Here is a 26,398-nt window from a genome sequence, read left to right as displayed (position 1 = left end):
TGCTGGTGGGATCCGATCCAAAGTTGGTAAACAGGAGGCTCTGGTTTTTGCACTGAATGATACCTTGCAGCAGACACTGCTGGATTTTCCTTTGATGGTATGAGATGTCATTACCGCCATGGCTGCCAAGCTAATTTTCTGAAAAATTGTTTCAGCAGTCCTGTCAAAATGGCCTAAGTGCACTGCTTCATGAGTGTACTTGGCTTGGCGAACTGTTTTCCTACTAAATGCCCAACTCAAAGTTGCCACACAGGAGAAAAACAATTGAGTGGTTGTCCAGACGGTACTGTGTTTTCATATGTCATACACTCCAGCTGCTGCACGTGTCTCACTGGTGAATGTCTTGTATGGAGGCTTTGACATGGCATCATGTCTACTGACTGGAAATTGGAAGATTTCATATGGTCTTACATGGTCTGTGCATAGACTCAGGTTGCACCACCACATTAACTTTCCACTTGGCCAGTCCCAGAGAACCCTTGGAACGGGGTGCAAGTTACTTTGTTAGGTCTGATTTTGGGAAGCAAGTGGTTGTTGGTACTGGACTGAACACCTTGTAAAATTTCCTGTATGTTGCAAAACTGACTACAAAGATGTCAACAGAAACTGTTACCAAGTTGTCAGGATGTTTTGCTGTCAAGGGCTCCTCTCAGACCTTCATATCTTACAATGGTCTGTAATTTCTGTCATGGTAGTTTGAGGATTTTTGAACTTGCAATAGCATCCAGCATCTGATTACCACCCTGTATCACCCAGCTTCAGACTCGGATGTAGAGCACTGTGTGTGAAAGTTAAAGACACAAATGAATAAGTCTGTGCCTCCCTCATCATGTGACAATGTACTGTCTAATTTTCTAGCCATGTACCAGGCATCACTGGTTAATGGGTGCAATCAGGTGGAATATTTGCATAGGTCTCAACAATGGGATCTCTTGTTGCACTCTAGCCAAATGACCTGGGCAGTCACGGCCCACCATGTTTTCTTAGTTGGCTGCTATTTGGGGCTGGTCTTTTAGGTGAGCCACAAAGGTCAGCATTTGCTTTTGGTGGATGTCAGTTGGAAGTAGGCTGATCCATCATTCTAATCAGTTACAAACTGACCTGTTGGGCCTGGGATGCCACCACCTCCAGCCTGTTATGATGTTTACCCAGTAGGAAGATTCCAACTATGGCAATGTACACACCCTCTGCCAGCCCAATCACATCCTCTACCATCCTATTGTTACCCATGGTAGAGAGCTCTGGCACCTATTGCTCCCACAGCTCCTCATGCAAGCCCATGGATGAACTGGCACCCTCCTTTCCACTTTACCCTTTCCTTGATAGCCTGTGAATGAGTCATTGCCAATGGGCCAGTCAGTATGCCAGCCACCACAACCTTCCCCAATTCTGGAAAAAAAACAGCTGCATCAGTGTTGCCTATTTCAATAATGGACTGGCTGCCAGTAAATCTTGTGCCCTCTGGTTTTGTAGTGAAAGTTATGGCAGAAAACTGGCCATTTTTGGCCCTACACAGAATTTTCAAGGGTATGGGATTTAGTATCCTGCCAGCGGACATCAATATGGATGTAGATGAGGTGGCATCAGTTCCATGGCAGAGTAGTGTGGCAAAATGTCATTGAGAGTGCATGCAGAGCATTGTGTGGGCAATATTGTTGATCCACATGCTTACTTTCTGGCATATATAGTCTGGGCCCATCAGTTCTAACACTGAAATCAGCCAAATCAGACTTGACCCTCACACCATACTGTGCTCTGGATTGCGCATTCTAGTTGTTCAGTCATATACACTAGTCACATTCATTTTATTCTTTTCTCCACACCAATCTCTATGCAGTGTTCGAACACACTGCACACCTTCTGATTGGGCCACAGGCCAAGTTTCTTTTCCTCTTCTGGGGTCCAGCTCCTTGGCTTCTGTAGTTGAGACATTTGTACTGACAGGATGGTTTCTTATCATTGTCACACTGAGCAGATACAAAAGCTAGAATTTACAAGTCTTTCATTCAATCAAATAAAAGAAAATCAGTGTTGATTTTACTGGCTAAGCGATTGACAGCTGATGTATGACTCGCTAACTGACAAAGAAGTTCATTCTTAGGACTGATGAACATACATGTCTAAGCCATTACATATTTTTGTTGAGTCTTCTTGCTCATTATATGAGTATATGAGTATTTCTAAGCTTTTTTCTGCTTAGACATTTAAAGTATGATACAAGGGTTTTGCTTAATATGAAACAACTTTTTTGTTAAATAACTCACTAAAAGTGTATTCATAATTTTAAATCAATGATAATCACCTGTATGAGTGCTGTATATTTGATTTTTATCCACATTTTTGAAATAATTCACTTATTATATGCTCCTCCTACAAAAAACTTATTATTTCTTTCTTTTAGTCATCAAGACAAGTTTTTGTCACCTATGGGTCTCACTTTATTTCAATAGTGATCCACAGATGATGTCACAGGTGTTGAAATGATTGGGTTATCAGATGGTAGCAAAATATTGGCTTTCTGCAGAGAACAGCTTTATAAAATCAAATGCAAGTCCTCCATAATACCTTCTAGAGTTTAAAATGTAAACCATCTTACCATTTATTCACATCTAAAATAGTTTCATAATTTTGGTAATTGTGTATGTTTGATATTGAGACATACTTACATATAACAGTGTTGTGAGAGACATAAACTGCTTCAGTTTTAGTTTCTGCCAGAAGAATTTACTGCTACATAGTTTCAATATAGAACAGCCAGAAGTGAGACGCAGCCACGACATTTCTGTTAAACTGAAATAATGAAATTAGTTTCACAGTTACCTAGACAGCCAAAGGATTTGTGTGTGTGTGTGTGTGTGTGTGTGTGTGTGTGTGTGTGTGTGTGTGTGTGTGTGTTGGACAGGAGGAGGGGAGATAGGAGAGGCCAAGGGGGAGAAAGGGGGGTTTTATGCCTTAATTGGTGTAAGGAAACCACAGGAAAATTAAGTCTGGATGGCTGTATGGAGATTTGAACCACTGTCCTTCAAAAAGTGACAGATTTCTTATTACATTGACATCTCACTTAGTAACAACACACACACATTTTTCATTGTTCATTATACAATATTCATTTGTAATAGCATCTGTAGACTTAAAGAAAGCTTTTGACAATGTTGACTGGAATACTGACTTTGAAATTCTGAAGGGTAAAGTATAAGGAGTGAAAGGCTATTTACATCTTGTACAGAAACTGTTGTAGCCTATCCCTGATTTTATTCAATCTGTAGACTGAGCAAACAGTAAGGGAAACTAATGAAACATTTGGTGTAGGAGTTGAAGTTCAGGTTTGCTGATGATGATATAATTCTGTCAGAGGCAGCAAAGGACTCTGAAGAGCAGCTGAATGGAATGGACAGTGTCTTGAAAGGAGGATATAAGATGAACATCAACAAAAACAAAATAAGGGCAATGGAATGTAGTAGAATTAAATCAACTGATGCTGAGGGAATTAGGTTAAGAAATGAGACACTAAAAGCAATGGATGAGTTTTGCTATATGGGGAGCAAACTAACTGATAGTGTTCAAATTATAGAGGATATAAAATGCAGACTGACAATGGTAACAAAAGAGTTTCTGAAGATGAGAAGTATGTTAACATCAAATATACATTTGTGTGTTAGGAAGTCTTCTCTGAATGTATTTGTATTAAGTATAGCAATGTATGGAAGTGAAGCACAGATGATAAACACTTTAGACAAGAAGAGAACAGAAGCTTTTGAAATCTGGTGCTACAGAAGAATGGGGAAAGGCACATTCTGAGACATCAAGGGATCAGCAATTTAGTACTATACAGAAGTGTGGGGGTAAAATCACAGAGGGAGATCATGAGGTGAGTACAGTAAGCAGGTTCATAAGGATGTAAGTTGCAGTAGTTATTTGGAAATAAAGGGCTTCCACAGGACAGAGTAGCATGGAGAGTTGCACCAAACCAGTCTTCAGACTGAAGACACAACAACAACAACAACAACAACATTCCTTGAGACTGGTGTCAATTCAACCTCCAAACATTGCAGTGTTAAAACAGGGTGTTCAGAGCATACATGCTATCATTTTTGCATACATTATAGAAAGCTGACACATTGGCACATGAAAAAACTGTGAATGGTGTCAAGACAAGGTAGACAAGCATAAAAAGTTCATGGGAGAAGTAGTTCAGTGTGTAGAGGCACAGCTGCCATGGTACAGAATTTTACAAAAGCTAAAATAGAAATACTTTTTATTGATGAAAGATTTAACCTTACACCTGTCAGTATAAACAAGTCAGTCTCTATGGGTGTTTAAATAATATTTGTTTTTAAGAAAGTTATTGATGCAGCCTGGTAAAAGTTCAACTTTTTCCATGGAATATATGTGACAGTGAGTAGTTAGCATTACGGCATTTGTGCACGTGGATAGTAGTTACCACTATTGTCTGTTATCCATCCAATGGATAAGAATACATCATATTGATAATAGAAAATATGGAAGAAAGAGCATTTGTTGGCACTGGTAACATATTCTAAAAAATTAAAAAATCTCTAATGACAAGGTAGTTCGTGAGATGTAGTTGCTATATATGCTTGTAATACTGATTCAGTGTTTAAGACAGAAGTAATAAACAGTTTTTGGTTGGGAAGTATTACATTTCATTTAAAAAATATTTTAGGGAAAATCAATCAATGGAAAATCTGGGATGGAATGTAAAAATATAATGAAAAGGATAGTTGCTACTCATCATATAGTGGAGATGCTGAGTTGCAGAAAGGCACAACAGTAAGACTGTCAGAAAGTTAGGAAGTTGGTAGCCTGACACTCATTATCTGTAACCATTAAACTGAAATTGTAACATGGAACCTTATATAGTTGAAATTGAACCAAAACTGAAAAGTTCGCAGACAGGCATAATTAAAAGACAGACACACCCTGTGTGTGTGTGTGTGTGTGTGTGTGTGTGTGTGTGTGTGTGTGTGTGTGTGTGTGTGTGTGTGTGTGCGTGGTTTTTTTTTTGGGTGGGTGGGGGGGGGGGGGGGGGGGAATTGGAGCTGGGAAGGTAACATGAACATAAGATGGAAGATACACTGTTTTCTGTGTTTAGAAGCTTATTGGTAACAGTCCCAGTGGTATTTTACTGTTGTAGATGTTTGAAAGGGATGGTGGAGGAGGTGGGGGGGGGGGGGGGGGGAAGAGTAAATTAAAATAATTCAAAAGCACTAACACTGCTCAAGAGTGGGTTCACCCAATTATTTATGCTTGCACCTGAAGGAGAAACTATAAACACTGAAATTGATAAAATTTTCTGTTAATCTCATATTAAAATGAATCTGTATCGGTAGACTTGACAGCAAAAAAAGTGGCAGTGGAAAACTGCAGGCAATCAGAGTCTGGTATAGAACTTACTTGTATAAAATGCAACATGCCAGTTTTCTGGATTATGTTGAGAAAATGTGTAAGAGGAATTAATAAGTGATGTATCAAGCAGATATAGTCCTGAAAGTATTCTAGAGCTATTCAAGTAGACAAAATCTTTTCTAGAAATAAAATTCACTGTAATTGTGTATACGTACAGTAAACAGACCCTTAACATAAAATTTTTTCCTGGTTGTCACTGCAGCTGAATTGTCATCCTGTAAGCTTTCAAAGTAAGTGGACAGGGGTTTGATTCCATGTAAAGTCACAACAGTTCTTTTTATTTATTTTTGTTCCTTGCTGTAAGACATACGTACTATATGGAAAACATCCCTCTACTCTGATGACGTGCAGTTAATTTTCCACAGTATATGAGACAGTTTCAGACTATGGCAAACAATCAACCAATTTCAATGATCTTTTCCTGTACTTTGTATTGACATGATAAATGTTGTACAAACATTCAAAATATATAAATGTTCTGTACTGCACACATTGAGTAAAAGTCACTTCCATTATATAAATTAAAACATGTCTATGTGTAATTAGTTAATGGTACAACACTGCCATAATGATAAGAAACAATATATGTTTTGATTATTTGTAACTGCATTCTGTACTATTCTTACCTAGATTATTATATTACCCTATGATTATTGCATGGATTACAGTTAGCCTCTGATTTTATTAAATATTTTTAAGTATCCACAATGAATACAATTCAAGTGTGTGATTTAATTTTATGTTAAGGGTCTGTTTACTGTACATATACACAATTACAGTGTATTTTATTTCCAGAAAAGATTTTGTGATATCCAGATCAGAAAGTAATTATTGTACTCTCTCTGCCAACTCCCCAATTTAATGAACTAAGAAGCTCAAAGGTGACAACTGTTGATCACTATCTTTTCAAAAAGTAAGGTCTTGTCACCTAGACTCCATATGGCTGCTTTAGGAAGGCTAAATTCTTTAGCTCCATTGTAGAATATTCTTATCTCAATGGGAATGTTATTCTAAAGTAATTCATCATGTTAGATGTGATCCGCATATGGTATGGCGTTTTCATGCTGCACTGACAGACAGCCTATTGCAGCAAATTAAATCTCTCATGACATAATTCATTCAATAATAGTGAGTGACAACACATGATTCAAGGTCAGATACTGGAACCATGTTGCTTATTGGTGAGCCACCCATCATCATCAATAGCTCACTCTGCACCTAGCCATTGTTCTTGTGGTGGGAGATAACCTGACAGTGTCAGAGGCTTGGGCATGGTACACTAGTTCTTGAGCCCAATGTGCAGTGGTGGGTATAACAATATCATGATACTGGAGAGTCCAGTAGTGTGTGGAAACTGGACACTGACATGTAACAAACACCACCAGTCTATGAAAAAGAATTTGCGAACACTTTACAGCAAAATCCTTTTTTAAATATGTTGCTAGGTTTCCAGGTCAGTCAACACAATTTGGCATCATCTTCCGGAGGGTGGACAACAAAGCAAACATGTGGCCATTGAGAAGAAGTTGTGTGATAATTTTCAATCCTACTGATTAGCATTTGCTGATGAAAATAAATGTCATGACTGCCAGAATGTAACATTTTCTGACAAGTCAGTATTTTCCACAGTAGTAATGTTCCAGTACACATATATGGGGCCTGTTGCAACCCGAAATATATCTGATAATGGCTCGCATCGGCTGTATGTCAGTGGTAGTTTGGGGCTGTGTATGTTCCTGTGGAGCTGAGATGCTTCACAGGATTCCTGGCTGACTTGAGGCTGTCCATTATAGCCATATTATGGGTAATGTTATGAGCCCATTAGTACAACTATATGCTGAGTGATTAATATATTTCCAACAGGTTCAATCTGCAACAGACATGGTGTATGCTGCAAGAGTGGTTTGCAGACCAGAATGAGATTTTTCGTTTCACCTGACCTCTCCCTCCATGTCAAGTGACCTCTGAAATGTTCACCTAGCCGCCTGGCAGGAGGAGGCAGAAAACAATATATTTATTACTCACTTCATAGACTCCCTTCCTTGCGCAATGCAGATGGTCATTTAAGTGGAAATGAGACATTAAGTGAATGAGACATTAAGTGAATGAGACATTAAGTGAATGAGACATTAAGTGAATGAGACATTAAGTGGTAAATAATCCGCATGCTCTGTCCTTAGAGGGTGCAAAAGTTTTTTATATTAAACTTGTAAACAGAAGAAACAAATTAATGCAGTAAAATAAGTACTTGCTGAAAGGGGGATTCAGTCTGAATCCTGGCATCATCAGTTGCTTATCAGTCTGTTGTATATACCACCTTACTATAAAGTCACAATACTATGTGCTGCAATAGTTAGGTATTTCTTATTTTTGTTCCACCCTTGACTCCACTTCATGACTTCCAGTGCTTTTATCATTTCTGAAATCCTAGGAATTACACAGTGGAGATTTTTTTGGGTTTTTACAAGGTGCATGTTTCATGCTAAGGGTAAATAAGTTTTTATTCCCTCAATTATATTTTCATATGTTCTTTACTTTTATCAGCAGTATTCACACAACGTAATGTGATTGGCTCCAATGTAAAATACTGGTTATTCAAATTTCAACCACCACCACTTTCTGTGTAATAACACATTTAGATTAACTGAGTCTTATTACAAATATAATGGATTCAGAACATTTCAATTAGATATTATATTTAATAAACATTTACTAACACTAACATTCTATAACTGGGAATGTAATAAAATCATACCAAAGATAGAGCAAAGAAATTTCTAATGGCTATAAAACAATGGAAAATCCAGGATGGAATGTAACAATATTATTATTAATATTGTTAAGTGGCTATAAATGTAGCTTAATGAATAACTGTTTGTCCTCAACAAGGTTTCCATGAAGCTACATGTTAAAAAAATATCTTGCAGCAGCAAACAGTCACCTCTCAGAATCTGGATTCTGTCAACATTGTACATATAATCCTTCATAAAATTACTAACTAACAGTAGGGACTCATTCAAAGCAAATACAGCCATTATTTAATCAAAACACAAAGGGAGAAAATCATCACCAGTCTGCGAATTATGAAGTGATTCATTCCATGACTGACTAGCTTCATTTCACATAGTCCGACAGAACTTGAGAAAAAATAAAAAATAAGATACAGTAGGTGGCCAAGTCTGTCTGAATTTACCTCATGCATCTGATTCCTTTACATTTTCAAGATTTAAAATTGCTAATCTTCTATGTGTAGAGAATCCTGAAGGCTGTTGTGTGCTACACTAAACTATTTACACTAATGAAGCTCTGAGAGAAACTGAAAAAAATTGAGCTGCAGTAACAGCAGGTACTTTGAAAAATATTGTTCAGGCAGCAGTTAACTATTTGAGGTGGATGTGGTGGTTATTTTGAGCAATCGTGAAAGCTGAAAAGACTAGTACCCGTCTCCTTAAGTTTGTATCAATTTGCAATTATCACATTCACACATTTCTTTCTTTTTGAAAATTTGAATACACTTTAACACACTTTAATATACATGACCATTGTCTACATGATTAGTGCTCACAAGCAATGAGCAATCTAATGAGATTCTAATACTTCAAAGAATCTTAAAACAATCAGTAAAAACCTTTTTAACTTTTATGTACCAAATACTTCTTAGTTTAACTAAAAAATTGTTTTTAGTTAACATATATTTAAAGGAGGGGTACAAGGAGAGTAGTAGTGTGTGGGACTAAAATGAGAGTTATCAAAAGGAAGAAAACTTGTCTATTCACATTAATTGTTTCATAGATTCTTATTTCTATAAAAATTACCTCGGCTTTAAGCCTTCAATAGTTAACATCCCAGCAGCAACTGATGACAGCAGTACATAAAATTTCTCAATATCATCTTGAGATAACTTTGCCAATAAACATTTAACAAATGATTTTATGGCAATAATCTGGAAATGAATGAAATTTTTAATGATCATAGAAGCTATTTAGATAACATAGTCTGAGACACTTTTTATTTGTACTACTAAGCTTACCAAACATTATAAATAGTCATTCTGTGTGTTAAAGAATTTGGAGAAGAAATAGAAGCTATTTAGATAACATAGTCTGAGACACTTTTTATTTGTACTACTAAGCTTACCAAACATTATAAATAGTCATTCTGTGTGTTAAAGAATTTGGATGGTATGGTGCATCTACACAATGCATCTGTTCACACTGCACTTGCACTCCACATTTCCAACAGTGTAAGCACCAATGCATATTTTCACATGTGTAATTTGTTTGAAATAGAGGGAGTGCACCATAGTGTAGTGCTTCCCATGTTTGGTGGGAATTTTTTACTCTGTTTAGTAGATGACTGGGACTTACGATCAGCTGTTACCCATGTGTGTTTTGTTGTGTACTGCATTGAGGTTATGCTTTCATGTGATTTATGTGCAGTGATTGTCAATTCTAAAGAAAGCACACTGAAATTCACAGATGATTACATATGTAACTCTGTTTCTAAAGATTATCTGAACAATTATTTGAGATGTGATATCCAAAGCCCAAGTAAGGTCTCCATCAAAACTAAGATATGTTTCTGCTTGTATTCCTGTACAAAATGTGACAAGTCTTGCAGCAGGAAAACAGAAGAAGCAGCTTACAAACTTAGTAAAAGTGCATGTGCATAAATTACAATTGTGGACATACATTCATGCTTTGGTGACTTAACAGCACAAAATTGATTGGTCTGAAATCTGAATAATGTAAAAAGATGATACAGGCTGAACTCCTCAACAGTTTTTTAGAAATGAAATGCAGGACACTGAGAATTCACATAAAAATTTGGAAAACACAACCTCCACTGTATCAGAACCTAAGGTCTTCAACAATACTGAATTTGTGAAGTGTGAGGATTAATGTATAATCTTTTTCAAGTGAAGTTGTGTCTGACTAACTGTCACATAATCATTAAGAATATTCATCAAGTATTTCATGATTTCAGTGATAATAATGAACAGCTTTATTTTGAAATGCAAAATAAATAGCCCTAACTGGTCTACAACTTCCTGATTGTCAGATAATGAAGTGTAATTGTCTGCCTTATTTCTGCAGAAATTGCATTATGCACAACAATATCTTGTCTAGACATAGAAGTTCTAAGTTTCACAAGAAGGAAACCAAAATATGGCTGTGACATTCTTCTGAAAATTGCAAAAAACTGAAGTCTGTACCTCATTTTCACCAGTGAGCATACAACTACTATGCTCTAGCAACAGCATTGGGCTTTTATGTTATATTGTAGACCATTTATAAATGTAGAACATCTGAAGACAGAGTAGCAGTAGAAGTAGTAATGTTTTATTCAATATCAAGTGCTATTGAATATGCCAAAATGCAGCAAAAATATTACAGTTTCTAAAAACATTACAAATTCATTTTTTGGACTATTCAGTATAGTTCTTCTCCCACTTATTATCTTTGAGTCAATATGATCCTGTCCTTCTACAACAGGTTTATATTTAAATACTAGCACTTTAAATTTAATGACTGTTTTTCTACACAGTTCACATACTTTAAAGCTCAACTGAAATATAGGTATTCTCCATCTTCTTATAGCTTAACCTGGTGCACTTACCCCTTTTGCATCAATGTGAGCTGGGTGTCTGATAATTCACAAAATGTACAAACATAGGTAATACAATTTTATTTCTACAGACTGTGACACAAATGTGGAGACAGCAGACTGCAAAACAGTGAAAAACATTACAAATTTACAGCCTCTGTCAAAGTAACGTGATCTCTGGCTGAGGTGGCTTAACAAAGACATTCTTTGCTTCCGGCAGTCTGGTTCTGACAATGGAATTGTAATTATGTGCCTTTAGTTTGTGTAGCATTATTAACAATAAAGTGTACAGCAATAACATGCATAATCTTCTTTACAATTTCTTTCTGATGAGCAGTTGGAAACATTGGTAGATGCATATGACAGTGAGAAGAATTGAATGACAATCTTCAGAGTATTGTGGTGGAAATGACTAAAATTAAGGCTCAGCTTTATGAAAAGGTTAGATTGGTACTCACCACACAGAGGATAAATTGAGTCAGACAGGCACAATGAAGAAACTGCTATGAATTTAAGCTTTTGGCCAAAATAAAAAATGCACACAAGCACAACCCACACATACAAGCACAACCCTCACTCACAGGACCACTTCCTCCAGTCACTGTAGCTGGACTGCAGATTTGAACTGCACCTGATGGGAGAAAAACTATCTATGATGGATGGTGGGGTAAGGAGGAGGCTAGGGCGGGCGGGGAGGGGGAGGGACAGCAGAGGGGTGGGGCATGTGTGTGCTGCTGGTGGAGCATGCTGGGGCTTGATGAGGACGGGGTAGGGCTGCTAGGTGCAGTTGGAAGGTTTGGGGAGAATTTGGGGGGGGGGGGGGGACAAAAAAAAAAACTCGAGAAGCAGAGAAGGGGAAAAAGAATTGTGGGTGCGTTAGTGGAACAGAAGGCTGTGTAATGCTGAAGTGGGAGGTGAAAGACAGGAACTAGTGAAGGTTGAGGCCAGAATAGTTAAGAGAATGTAGGATATGTTGAAGGGAGAGTCCCACCTGCACAGCTCAGAAAAGCTGGTGTTGGTAGGAAGGACTGATATGGTGCTGGCTGTGAAGCAGCCATTGAAGTGAAGCACATTGTGTTGGGCGCATCTTCAGCAACTGGGAGGTCTAGCTGTCTCTTGGCCACAATTTGGTGGTGGACATTCATGTGGACATACAGCCTGTTAATTGTCTTGGTGATGTAGAGAGCAGCACAGTGATTGCAGCTTAGTTTGTAGAGCTAATGACAGCTTTTGCATGTAGGTTTGCTTTTGATGACACAGGAGATGACTGTGACTGGAGTAGGAAAATCTCATATAAAGATGTGAAACAAATACTAACAAAGAGATAGAGGGGCTGGCCAGTACTTACCTCAGCTCAGTACAGCCAATAGATACACAAAAAAACAGAACCGAAAATTTACGTTCCTAGCTTTCGGAACAAATGTTCCTTCATCAGGGAGGAGAGAGGGGAAAGAAAGGGAAGAAGGGAAAGTGGATTCAGTTACTCACAACCCAGGTTATGAAGCAACAGGGAAAGGAAAACAGGGAGGGTAGCAAGGATGGAGGCATCCTTGGTAGGTGTTCCAGGTGGAGCTTGACTTTATCCCCAGTCTGCAATTAAGTACCAAAAGTTATCTTTATTGTCACACCCATATTTCTATTCTTGATCCATTGTTTGAGGAAAATTAAAAATGAAAGTTTCCTTATAGTATTTACTGAACTTACAGGAATCTGCATGAAGATCTCAACTCAGAGTTTTTAATTGGGTACCAGAAATTTTACATGTGATTATTTTCTTGTCTGTCTATGTATGCTTTCTGCTCTCCCCTGTTACTGCTGCATTTCAATGTCAGTGCACTGAGTGTAGTGTCACTGCGTGTGTTTACTTACATCAACTCCCAACTGTATCAGTGCAGGCCGGCCACCTGCTGGAAGTGGGCACATGGCATGGTCTCCACTGCACCGCCTACTGGCAACTTGCACCTATATAACAGCAGAGCAACACTGACTTGCCCTCACAATGTTCTTTTAGTTTGTACCACTCACATCACTTATTCTGTGCATCATTTGTGTATCACCTGTATGATTATTTTGTCTTGTTACAGGTGGAGTCATATGAGGCTTATTCCTCAGAGTTTATGAATAAAGCCATATTTGTGTTACTTGGATTATTTTGTGTATTACTTGGTTACTATATGATTGGTGATGAGTTTAGAATGGTTTCCATGTGTTCAGTCTTTAAGTACAGTTTCAGCACGTTTAGCCTTTATGGATGACTGTGCCACTGGCCCTGATTGAAAAGCTTGCTTTGGCAGCGACCACTTGGTTGGCTTCCATCAAGAGACAGGGTACTGCTCCACCAGTCTACTGACCAATTTTTCCTCTGAGGCTTGAGAAGCTTACAAAAAAAAAAAACAACTCAAAACACATTTTTTGGCTTTCAGTGGGACAGACTCCAATTTGTGCAAAGCCTAATTCCTCTCACATATTCCACCTAAAGTGTATCAATTATTAGATCAGCTTGCCCCTTTACAAGAACTAGTAGCTCTTACTTTTGATCACATGTGCAATTTACTATTCAACTACAATCACAAATGAATGCATGTTGTAGCAGCATGAGCTGAATTCTACCAATGCCGCAAGAAACCAAACCAGCCATACTTGGGGCCCAGCCAGCCAAACTCCACAGCCTTATCCATAAGAGTCAATTCATTATGGATGCCAATAATGACTCTTTTGCACACACTATGGTGTGCGTGCAACACAATTATCTGTTTATCTCTGGACAAGGAAGTGCACCAGAAGGCTTACTCTGTGAAAATCCCCTGTTGCAAGAAGTTTTGCAAATAACACAATCTTTTGAAGTTCCTCAGGCAGCAGGTGACCAATCTGAAGCATGGGGTGCTGTGGCAGTGTCAGCATTTTCTGTTTCTATCTTGTACTTTCTATTTTGTCCAGCATGAATATCTGGTATGCCCCAAGTGCTGGGCTACTTGTAATGCTTGCCAGAAAAAGGCCACATTTCCTCTGTGTGTCATTCACCAAAGGCTGCTCAGAATATGGACATGGCTGTAAACTGTGTGACTCCAATGGCTGCGACTTCCCCAAGTTGTTTATTGAGTTTAGATTAGATTAGATTAGATTTACTTTCATTCCAATTGATCCGTAGTGAGGAGGTCCTCCAGGATGTGGAACATGTCAGAAAAACAACAATACATGACAAATATTTAAACTAAAACAAATAAGCTAATGTACCATTCCACAGGTCCCAAGTGGAATGATCGTCATTTTTTAATGAACACTAAGAGTCATTTTACAAATACTATTGCACTGAATTTAAAATAAAAAAGTTTTTTATTTATTTATAAGGTAAGAAACATGTAATACAACTACTGTAATACTTATTTACAATGAACACATTACTGCACTGAAATGGTGCAGAAGTTAGATTATACTTACACACACACACACACACACACACACACACACACACACACACACACACACACACACAAATTTTCAGTGAACACATTACTGCACTGAAATTGTGCAGAAGTTATGTTGTACTTATATACAAATCAGTTGGTTTTCCTCAGAAATTCATCAATGGAGTAGAAGGAGTTGGCCACCAATAAATCCTTTAGGCTTCTCTTAAACTGAATTTCATTGGTTGTTAAGCTTTTTATGGCTGCTGGCAAGTTATTGAAAATGTGTGTTCCTGAATAATGCACACCTTTTTGTACAAGACTAAGTGACTTTAAATCCTTGTGAAGATTATTCTTATTTCTAGTATTGATTCCATGAATTGAGCTGTTGGTTTGAAAAAGTGATATATTTTTAATGACAAATTTCATTAAGGAATAAATATATTGGGAAGCTGTAGTTAGTATCCCTAGTTCCCTAAACAGGCTTCTGCAGGATGTTCTTGAGTTCACACCACATATAATTCTTACTGCACGTTTTTGTGCCCGGAAAACTTTAGCTTGGCTTGATGAATTACCCCAGAAAATAATCCCATATGACATTATGGAATGAAAGTAAGCATAGTATGCCAGCTTTTTCATTTTTATATCCCCTATGTCTGACAAAATTCGCATTGCAAACAGAGATTTGTTAAGACGCTTCAGCAGTTCTGTGGTGTGCTCCTCCCAGTTGAATTTATTATCAAGCTGTAATCCCAAGAATTTAACACCGTCCACTTCTTCTATCTTCTTGTCATCATATGTTAGACATATACTCTTGGGACACCCCTTACAAGTTCTGAACTGCATGTAGTGTGTTTTTTCAAAGTTTAGTGACAAAGAATTGGCTAGGAACCAGTGATTAATGTCTACAAATATTTTATTGGCTGATCTTTCTAAGACTACACTTGATTTGGTATTTATTGCAATGTTTGTGTTTCTTGCTATGTGCTCCAGCTACAGGGTGTTTCAAAAATGACCGATATATTTGAAACGGCAATAAAAACTAAACGAGCAGCGATAGAAATACACTGTTTGTTGCAATACGTTTGGGACAACAGTACATTTTCAGGCGGACAATCTTTCGAAATTACAGTAGTTACAATTTTCAACAACAGATGGCGCTGCAAGTGATGTGAAAGATATATAAGACAACGCAGTCTGTGGGTGCGCCATTCTGTATGTCGTCTTTCTGCTGTAAGCGTGTGCTGTTCACAACGTGTAAGTGTGCTGTAGACAACATGGTTTATTCCTTAGAACAGAGGATTTTTCTGGTGTTGGAATTCCACCACCTAGAACACAGTGTTGTTGCAACAAGACGAAGTTTTCAACGGAGGTTTAATGTAACCAAAGGACTGAAAAGCGATACAATAAAGGATCTGTTTGAAAAATTTCAATGGACTGGGAACGTGACGGATGAATGTGCTGGAAAGGTAGGGCGACCGCGTACGGCAACCACAGAGGGCAACGCGCAGCTAGTGCAGCAGGTGATCCAACAGCGGCCTCGGGTTTCCGTTCGCCGTGTTGCAGCTGCGGTCCTAATGACGCCAACGTCCATGTATCGTTTCATGCGCCAGAGTTCACACCTCTATCCATACAAAATTCAAACGCGGCAACCCCTCAGCACCGCTACCATTGCTGCACGAGAGACATTTGCTAACGATATAGTGCACAGGATTGATGACGGCGATATGCATGTGGGCAGCATTTGGTTTACTGACGAAGCTTATTTTTACCTGGACGGCTTCGTCAATAAACAGAACTGGCACATATGGGGAACCGAAAAGCCCCATGTTGCAGTCCCATCATCCCTGCATCCTCAAAAAGTACTGGTCTGGGCCGCCATTTCTTCCAAAGGAATCATTGGCCCATTTTTCAGATCCGAAACGATTACTGCATCACGCTATCTGGACATTCTTTGTGAATTTGTGGCGGTACAAACTGCTTTAGACGACACTGCGAACACCTCGTGGTTTATGTAAGATGGTGCCCGGCCACATCGCACGGCCGACGTCTTTAATTTCCTGAATGAATATTTCGATGATCGTGTGATTGCTTTGGGCTATCTGAAACATACAGGAGGCGGCGTGGATTGGCCTCCCTATTTGCCAGACATGAACCCCTGTGACTTCTTTCTGTGGGGACACTTGAAAGACCAGGTGTACCGCCAGAATCCAGAAACAATTGAACAGCTGAAGTAGTACATAGCATCTGCATGTGAAGCCATTCCGCCAGACACGTTGTCAAAGGTTTCGGGTAATTTCATTCAGAGACTACGCCATATTATTGCTACGCATGGTGGATATGTGGAAAATATCGTACTATAGAGTTTCCCAGACCGCAGTGCCATCTGTTGTTGAAAATTGTAACTACTGTAATTTCGAAAGTTTGTCTGCCTGAAAATGTACTGTTGTCCCAAGCATATTGCAACAAATGGTGTATTTCTATCGCTGCTCGTTTAGTTTTTATTGCCATTTCAAATATACCGGTCATTTTTGAAACACCCTGTACAAGTTGACACCGGTGCTTCAGTGACACAATCAAATAGGGTCACCACCATTGACACTAGTCACACTGGAACTGGTCAGTTATAACAAAGAGAACATTGCACTGTTGCTGTTGTTGGGACAATTTATGTCATCTGCCTCCTACAAGTCAGTAGCTCATTCCATAACATTTAGGAGGTTGCTGATGCTGGGGCAGAGAATTTATGCAGGATGGATGCATTTCAGGCATTTGGATTTACTATCACCGATACAATTCACTTTGTGTCCAATCCGGTACTGCATTTTCAATTACAAACACTGTGTGAGGAGTTTTCAGACTTGTTTTTGGAAGTTATATGGTGCGCTATGAATTTTTCTGCTCATTTTTCTTTGAAATCCACAGCTCAGCCTCATTTTTGTCATGCACATCCCATTCCTGTCGCCCTGAAAGATCAAGTGAAAGTGGAATTGGACAGACTTTAATCTCTAGGGATGGTGAAACCTGTTATGGCCAGTGAATGTTCATCTTCACTTGTTGTAGTTCAGAAGTCGTCGGGGAAACTTTGCCTCTATGGTAACTTCAGTGCTATTGTCAATGCACAGGTGAACATGGATACATATCCTCTCCCATGCCAGGAGGAACCTTTGGCAAAAATATCAAGTGGCCAGTACTTTTCTAAAATCGATCTGTCTGAAGTGTATTGCAGGTTCCTGCAGATGGTAAGTCTTGGCAAGTTCTGGTTTGAATGCTTATTTTGGCCTGTGTCAATATTTGCACCTTCCTTTTGTTGTGTCTAGTGCTCCAGCTTTTTTCCAATGAGTTTTAAAGCAACTGACTACGCCTGTCTCAGGTTGCAGTAATTATCTTGATGATATTGGTGTCTCAGGCTCCTCCACAGCCGATCACTGCAAAATTTGCACACTTTGTTTCCTGTCTTACAGTCTGCAGGCGTATGGTGTAACATTGTGTAATCTAGGGTTTTTTTTCAACCTTCCATTGTTTATTTCAGATTCGAGGTCTCGTGGGATGGTGTTCACCCTCTGTCAGACTGCATCTCTGCTCTTATGTCTATGCTTGGCCCCTCATTCATGAAGGAGATTCAGGCTTTCAGTGAGAATGTAGTCTGCTACCTTAAATTCCTACAGGGGGTGGGGGGCAGCCATATTGGCCCACCCACTGCATGCCATCTTATGCAAGATTGTACCTTTTTGCTGAAGCCCAGATTGTGAATGTGCTTTTCAAATGTTGGGCAACTGACAATTCACAGTATAGCTTTGGTGTGGTCCTAGTGCAACGATATGTTGACAGCACTGAATGGCCTGTTGCTTTCACCTCTAAACTCTCACTCTGGCCCAGCAGCGTTACTGTCAGGTGGAAGGAGAGGCTCTTGGCATTGTCTACACTCTCCAGAAATTTCATGTTCTTTGTGTGGTTCCAAATTTCCTGATTACTGGCCACAAATCCTTGTTTTCCTTGTTTAACCCTCACACTCCTTTGCCTGACACAGTAGCACACCACCTATAATGCTGAGCACTGTTCTTGACTTGCTACAAATATGAGCTCCATTTTGACCTACATCTAAACACGCCAATGCAGTTGCCTTGTCCTGCATTCCTGTGAGTCCCGATTCTGACTGATTATGAAGAATTCCTTTGCTTCCATCTTGATATTCAAATGCAGGCCACGGTTAAGAATTTCCCAATTACGAGCTCATGCACAGCAAGTGCCATTTTTGCTGACCCTGTTCTCCACCAGGTGGTTTGGTTTGTTCAATAGGGCTGGCGCGATAAAACACTGGATCAAGCTTCAGGCTCCCTGCACAACTATTTTTCCTTATGGTAATGCCTCTCGATTTTTGATGGTGTTTTGCTGATGTCCATGGAAGACCTTTCTCTCTCAGAGTAAACATTCCTGCCACATTACACAGTGAAGCTCTACACCACCTCCATCAGGCCGATTGGGGAGTTCCACACAGTAAAGAAGAGATATTTTTGGCCAGAGATTGATGCCAAAATTTTCGATTTGTCACAGCTTATAAGCAGAGTGCCCAACAACAGGCAGCTCCCGGTGTCTCTTTCCCCCTGGCCCTCTCCATGCCAGCCATGGGAAAGCATTAACATAGACTTTGTGGGTTCCTGCTTGAATTCCTGTTGGCACTTGGTTGTGGATGCATTTTCCCCATTTCCTTACATTCTCAGGTGTGCATGACGTTGGCTGACATCACAGTTCATATGATTTTGAGTTTTTTTTTCTATTGAGGCTTTGACTTGTACCTTAATTTCCAATAATTTGCCCCAGTTTGTTCCCACACCTTTCAATTGTCTTAGTTCCTGCCATGGCATTCATCATATTATGGCTCCACAATTACACTCTCCCTCAAATGGTGAGGTGGAACAACTAATGTGTACATTCAAGTTCCAAATGAAAAAGTTTGTTGTGGATTCTTCACCAGATGACACCCTTTTCTGAGCACCTATCACTTCATGCCTATAAAGGACTGGAGACTAGCTGAGCTGCTCCATGGTCCAGAGCCACACACACTCCTCCACTTTCTGTGGCCCGGGTCACACCTGCCCGAGCTGCTCCATGCCGGGATTGCTGGTGTGGGTGTGAGGATTTGATCACTGGCCCAAGTGGATACTTGCCATTGTTGTAAGCTGTTGCGGATGTTCTTTGTGATGGGCTGGTGGTGCACCACTTTGATCAGCTGCACCCCCACCTACCACCGGAAGCTACTAATTCACTGGTGTGGCCCGTCACCGCAACCCAACCCACTTCCAGTGCTGCGCACTGGGCACTGGTTCATCTCCAGCCTCAGGTCCACTGCCACAGCCTGCTGCTCTGGTTGGTCTGCCTCTGGTAGCCTCCTCACAATCACTGCCTCAGCCACTGCCACCAATGGGTCCACCCCTTTCTCCTCTGCCTCTTTATGACAATGCAGAGATGGTGATGAGACCATTTTCCCCAATGCTGTCGTCGGGTGCTGTATGCACCCACTGCCCTTGGACGTGCCCACATCTCTGCAGTTTCTGGCTCCATTTTCTGGTGCCCACCTGGCACATTGGCCTGCCCCCACCATCAGCACTGCTTGCCACCACTCCAGATACGATTGATGTACCTCTTGTCAGGCTGCCTCCATGTCCTTCATCACCTAGGTAGCCTCTCTGCATGAGCGAGAGGTGTGCTGTATCCTGCTCCTAGTGCATGTGAGTGTGAGTGTGCTGAGTGTAGTGTTGCTGCATGTGTGTACTTAAATCAGCCGCCAACTGTGGGGGTTGGCCATTAGATGCCGCCTGTAGGAAGTGTGCACATGGCATGGTCTTTGCAATGCCATTTACCAGCGACTGCTGCCTTTATGTGAGTGGAGCAGCACTTCGTTTATACCACTCACATCTGTCTATCGCTTATGTTGCACCTTCTGTATGATTCTTTTGTCTTGTTATGTCCAGAGTCACAAGACACTTATTTCTGTTACTTTTCAGAGGCTTATGAAATCCTCCCCACTCCACCAAGAGTGTCTTTCCGCCATCCACCTAACCTTTGTAACCTCTTAGTTCATCCCTATGAAATCCCCAAACCACCTTCCCTACCCTCTGGCTCCTACCCTTGTAACCGCCCCCAGTGTAAAACCTGTCCCATGCACCCTCCCACCACCACCTACTCCAGTCCCGTAACCCGGAAAGTGTACATCATCAAAGGCAGAGACACGTGTGAAAGCACCCATGTGATTTACCAACTGAGCTGTCTACACTGTGACACATTCTATGTGGGAACGACCAGCAACAAACTGTCCATTCACATGAATGGACACAGGCAGACAGTGTTTGTTGGTAATGAGGATCACCCTGTGGCTAAACATGCCATGGTGCATGGCCAGCACATCTTGGCACAGTGTTACACCGTCTGGGTTATCTGGATACTTCCCTCTAACACCAACCTATCCGAACTCCGGAGATGGGTACTTGCCCTTCAATATATCCTCTCTTCCCGTTATCCACCAGGCCTCAATCTCCGCTAATTTCAAGTTGCCGCCACTCATACCTCACCTGTCATTCAACAATATCTTTGCCTCTGCACTTCTGCCTCGACTGACATCTCTGCCCAAACTCTTTGCTTTTGTATATGTCTGCTTGTGTCTGTATATGTGTGGATGGATATGTGTGTGTGTGCGAGTGTATACCCGTCCTTTTTTTCCCCTAAGGTAAGTCTTTCCGCTTCCGGGATTGGAATGACTCCTTACCCTCTCCCTTAAAACCCACATCCTTTCGTCTTTCCCTCTCCTTCCCTCTTTCCTGACGAAGCAACCGTTGGTTGCGAAAGCTTGAATTTTGTGTGTATGTTTCTGTTTGTTTGTGTGTCTATCGACCTGCCAGCACTTTCGTTTGGTAAGTCACATCATCTTTGTTTTTAGATATAAATCAATGTCAGTTTGACAATGTGCCTACTTTAACATGAAACAGTTTCAATTCTGTATGAATGTTTCAAGTAAAGATTCAATATGTCACAATGACCTCCATTGTGTAACTATAATTTAGTGCACATATTCTCTTTAGAAACTGGATGTATACATTCCATAATTGCTTTATCTGCCTCTTTGTACAACATTTAATGTTGTTATTTTCTGAGAGGGCAGAGAGTGCTATGTACTTTTATAAACTGCTCTAAAAATGCCAGCACAGTGTAGCGATTTGAGAATTTCTGTGTAAATTTTAGAACCACTCAGCCTTCCACCATCTCAAACACACAATATTCTGGATATGATTGTGGGATGGTAGAATCCTACCAACTGCATGTCACATGTTCGTGTGTGCAGGCTTAGAATCAGTCCCGGGAAGAAAGTAGATACAGTGGTCGGACAGCACCGATAAGTACCTGTCGGGCAATCCATAGATGTTTTAATGAGTGTGTAAGGAAGAACCATGGAGTTTATATGCAGCTCTGTGATTATTGTGTCATTGACTATTGTTATTAAAACAAGAACAGTTGAACTCTTGACGTAACCTTGTTAGAGGCAAGACTGAGTTTATGATTCATGTTAAAAAAGGTGATGGTATCCAAGCCAACTTTCTTTTAACCGTAATTCAATTTGTTTCTAATGTCTGACTGTACAAGAGACTTACAGGAAGTTACATATTCATGTGGAAAGTGAGATTTTCATTGTGTATGGAGATCAAATACATTGTTATTTGATGAAAAGTAAAGCTTGTGTGTGTACTTATTTCATAAGTAGAAAGAGTCTAAAAATTCCTGTACCTAGTGTTATTCAATAGAGAGGAAGTTCAGAGGGTTTCCAGCTGTCAGCTATTCAGTAAAGAAGAGTGGCTACAAATTCCAAGTAATTCACCTCATAAAGAAGTGGAAGGTGGTTTAGAGGAATAAGCCGATATAACCCAGATCCACACTCACACATTATGTCATCAGAATGTTAAAACAGAAGTGGAAAGTTTATAGAGATAATATGTACCTTTCTTAGCGTCTGAAGATCTAGAGCACTCTTATTGCACCACACCCCTACTGGCTTCACACTTATCACAGGAGCCAAAATTATTTTCTTTACCTGAAACAAAATAACTGTCTTTCTATTAATAGAACCTAAATGTCATAAGGTATGTGAAGAATGCAGGCCAAATACACATATCAAAAAAAGTTTTCATCACCCCAGTTCCCAGAACTCCTGAAGATAGATGTTGACTGTGGATATTGTATCACAGACACAGTCCCTTTGACTGTTCAGACATGCACTAAACCCACCCAAAGATGTAAACAACCCTGCATGAGCAGTGCCAATTAGATGGAGGTGGTCAGACAGTCGATCAGTTCCAGTCATTCCACCAGGAAGGAAGTACATGGCTCGTGTTGCCTGTAGTTCAACCATGCCTGGATGGTCAATACTGCAGTTTTATCACATCCACATTGTTACATTGTACCAGGGACAGTTCTCATCAAGGGAAGTGTACAGGTGTCTCGGAGTGAACCAAAGTGATGTTTGGACATGGAGGAGATACAGAGAGACAGGAACTGTTGATGACATGCCTCGCTCAGGCCGCCCAAGGGCTACTACTGCAGCAGATGACCGCTACCTATGGATTATGACTCAGAGGATCCCTGACAGCAACTCCACTATACTTTTCGTGCAGCCACAGGATGGCGTTCATGACTCAAACTGTACACAATAGGCTACATGATGTGCAACTTCACTCCCGACGTCCACGGTGAGGTCCATCTTCGCAACTGACGCCTTGCAGCACGGTACAGATGGGGCAAACAACATGCCGTATGGTCCGCTCAGGATCGGCATCATATTCTCTTCACTGATGAGTGTTGCATATGCCTTCAACTACACAATCATTGGAGACGTGTGTGGAGGCAACGCGGTCAGGCTGAACACATGAACACTGTCTAGTTAGTGCAGCAAGGTGGAGGTTCCCTGCTGTTTTGGAGTGGAATTACGTGGGGCTGACGTATGCCGCTGGTGGTCATGGGAGATGCCGTAATGGCTGTACGGTACATGAATGCCATCACCTGACTGATAGTGCAACAATATTGGCAGCATATAGGCGAGGCATTTTGTCTTCATAGACGACAATTTGCACTCCCATCACGCACATCTTGTGAATGACTTCCTTCAGAATAACAACATAGCTTGACTAGAGTGGCTAGCATGTTCTCCAGACATCAACCCTATCGACCATGCCTGGGATAGATTGAAAAGGGCTGTTTATGGACGATGTGACCCACCAACCACTCTGAGGGATCTACACTGAATTGCCATTGAGGAGTGGGAAAATTTGGACCAATAGTGCCTTGATGAAGTTGTGGATAGTATGCCTTGATGAATACAGGCACACATCACTGCAAGAGGACGTGCTACTGGGTATTGGTTCAAATGGCTCTGAGCACTATGGGACTAAACATCTGTGGTCATCAGTCCCCTAGAACTTAGAACTACTTAAACCTAACTAACCTAAGGACATCACACACATCCATGCCCGAGGCAGGATTCGAACCTGCGACCGTAGCAGTCGTGCAGTTCCGGACTGAGCGCCTAGAACCGCAAGACCCCTGCGGCCGGCGCTACTGGGTATTAGAGGTACCAGTGTGTACATCAACCTGGACCACCCCTTCTGAAGGTCTCGCTGTGCGGTGGTACAACATGCAATGTGTGGTTTTCATGGCCAATAAAAAGGTCAGAAATGATGTTTATGTTAATCTCTATTTCAATTTTCTGTACAGGTTCCGGAACTCTCGGTGATGGAAAACTTTTTTTGATGTCTGTATAATTATTACATCAATCCTTTTCTGTTTAACTATAACATAGGTACATTAAAAGTGTAAACTAGGAGAAATATTTATATTAGCTGACAAAATAATCAAGAATCTAATTAGAGCATATCAGTAGAAATTTTAATGACCAATATTTGCTGTTATTCAAAAACAAATCTTGCACCTAATTCAACGTGTAATATTATTATATGTGGAAGCTCACATTGGTATCAATGTGATACTAATAACTAAGAAAACGTAAAGAAAAAGACAGTACCTAGCAGAAAAAGGTGTGATTTATGTAAACAGATGGTGGAGTGGAAGAAAGGAAAGGAAAGCACAGGGCCTGCTGATGTCAGCTGCATTGGAATTTTATGGCAATCAGTGGAAACAAATGAAAATTGTGTGTGCTGGACTGGGATTCCAACCCAATGCAGCTGACATCAATTGTTCCATTCAGTTACGTTCTGTTCCGTTCCGTTCCGCTCCGTTGTCAGTACAGAGGTCGAAGAAAGCTGTTTGTGGACTCAAACAGGCTGGTAGGAATTGTTACAAAATTATTACAAAAAACTATTGCACTTTCTACTTGTGATGTTGAATGTATGACCTTGGCATCAACTGTTCAAGATTTACTGCAGTTAAGACAACTTATGTCTGAGGCAGACCCCAGCAGTGCCATAAAGTCACGTACAGTATATTGTGATAATAAAGGAGCCATTCAGTTAGCCATGAATCAAGTGACAAACTCCAGATCCAAACGTATAGATATAAAGTATCATTTTATGAGCAGGCATGTTGAGTCAGGTGTTATTAATGTTCAACATCTGCCTTTTGAAGAAATATTAGCTGATGCTTTCACAAAACCACTCAGCAATGCCAGACATGAAACAAGTGTGAGAAACTGTGGGCTTGTGAAATAAGTGGAGTGACTGTACATTTAGTTTTTCATACTGTGTGTCAATGTCGGTTTAAAAAGACATGCTGAGATATGTAAATTGATGTTGAGAGTTTTTTGTTTACTCCTTTGTGTTGCAATAGCTTGGTGGCAATTATGTGTTCTGGGGTATGTAGAAATTGATATGCACTTAGTGATTGATTAACAAAATGTTTTGTTGTGCCTATCTGTGACTCAACATCTCTGCTATATGGTGAGTAGCAACTTTCCTTCTCTAATATTATTTCAATAGTTGCCTTTATTTGTGTACAAAAATGTTGTAGGACAATCATTTGGGAGGAGCGTAGACCTTACTGAATAAACCATGTGTAAGAAAAATTTGCAGTGTTGTCTATGTTTATTACAAATGTTTCCTGTCTGTTAATTAATACTTTGCATAACTTTTCTACTTTCAGTTACTTGACTGTAGGATCATGTTCTGGTACATTATTTTGATAATACAGCAAGAGGGTGTAAAGTAGATGTGTATGGTTCACATTTAGACTTCTATGACCTAAGCTTTATTGAGATCCATACATTTGCCCTTTTAAACAGTAAATGCAGAGGAGTAAAGTTGTAGTGTGTTTGTGGTTGTTTAGGATGGTGTGAATAAAATAGAACAAAGCAGAAGAGAGATTGTGGAGAGAAAAATGTAGGTGAAATGAATGGAATGAAGTGGGAGCAATGGGGACATGGCTTGATGGGCGTGTGGACCTGAGATTAACAGAAACCAGAAGAATTGTGGACTTGAAGGAAGTGTTGTCAGGTTAGTTCCCATCTACACAACTTAGAGATGGTGGTAGAGAGGGGGAGTGTCCAGTTGACATGAAGTGTGGATAAACCCTCAAAGCAGAAAATGTTGTGCTCAGCAGCATGTTCTTCCACTGAGTGGTCAACTTTAATTTTTGCCCCAGTCTAGTCATGACCATTCAGTCAGGTGGATAGCTCCTTGGTGGTCAGGTACCTGTAAAAGGCTGTGAAGAGCTACAACAAGGGTGGTATATGGCGGAACTGCTTTCACCATGGGATTGATTCTATTGGAGTATGACAAACCTGATGGGACTAAAATTAGGTAGGTTTGGTGGTCGCATAAAACAGATCCTGCATCTGGCTTTTTCACAGGGATATCATCATCTGACAAGGAGTTGGAGATGGAGTGCAGGTAAGTGCAGTTGTGTGAGAATGTACATGTGGTTTGTTAGTCTCCACATAGAGGAGACACTGAGTCACAAACAGACAC

The 26,398-nt window shown here is 40.2% G+C and overlaps 1 protein-coding gene across 1 annotated transcript in view; it reads right to left on the bottom strand.

Moving 5' to 3' along the window:
* The window catches only part of LOC124613764, a 77,489-nt gene extending 53,204 nt beyond the window's left edge, over positions 1 to 24,285 (bottom strand). The window contains exons 1-4 of the mRNA XM_047142480.1: positions 24,276 to 24,285; positions 22,426 to 22,553; positions 9,243 to 9,370; positions 2,667 to 2,790 (exon numbers count right to left, since the gene is read on the bottom strand). Coding sequence (XP_046998436.1) covers positions 2,667 to 2,790; positions 9,243 to 9,370; positions 22,426 to 22,553; positions 24,276 to 24,285 — 390 coding nt within the window. The remainder of the gene's footprint in view (positions 1 to 2,666; positions 2,791 to 9,242; positions 9,371 to 22,425; positions 22,554 to 24,275) is intronic.
* Between the last annotated feature and the right edge of the window lie 2,113 nt (positions 24,286 to 26,398).

The sequence above is a fragment of the Schistocerca americana genome, chromosome 4, assembly GCF_021461395.2.
Source record: "Schistocerca americana isolate TAMUIC-IGC-003095 chromosome 4, iqSchAmer2.1, whole genome shotgun sequence".
In the NCBI taxonomy this organism is placed as follows: domain Eukaryota; kingdom Metazoa; phylum Arthropoda; class Insecta; order Orthoptera; family Acrididae; genus Schistocerca; species Schistocerca americana.
The sequence above is the reverse complement of the archived record's forward strand: the minus strand, read 5'-3'. Positions and strand labels throughout refer to the sequence as shown.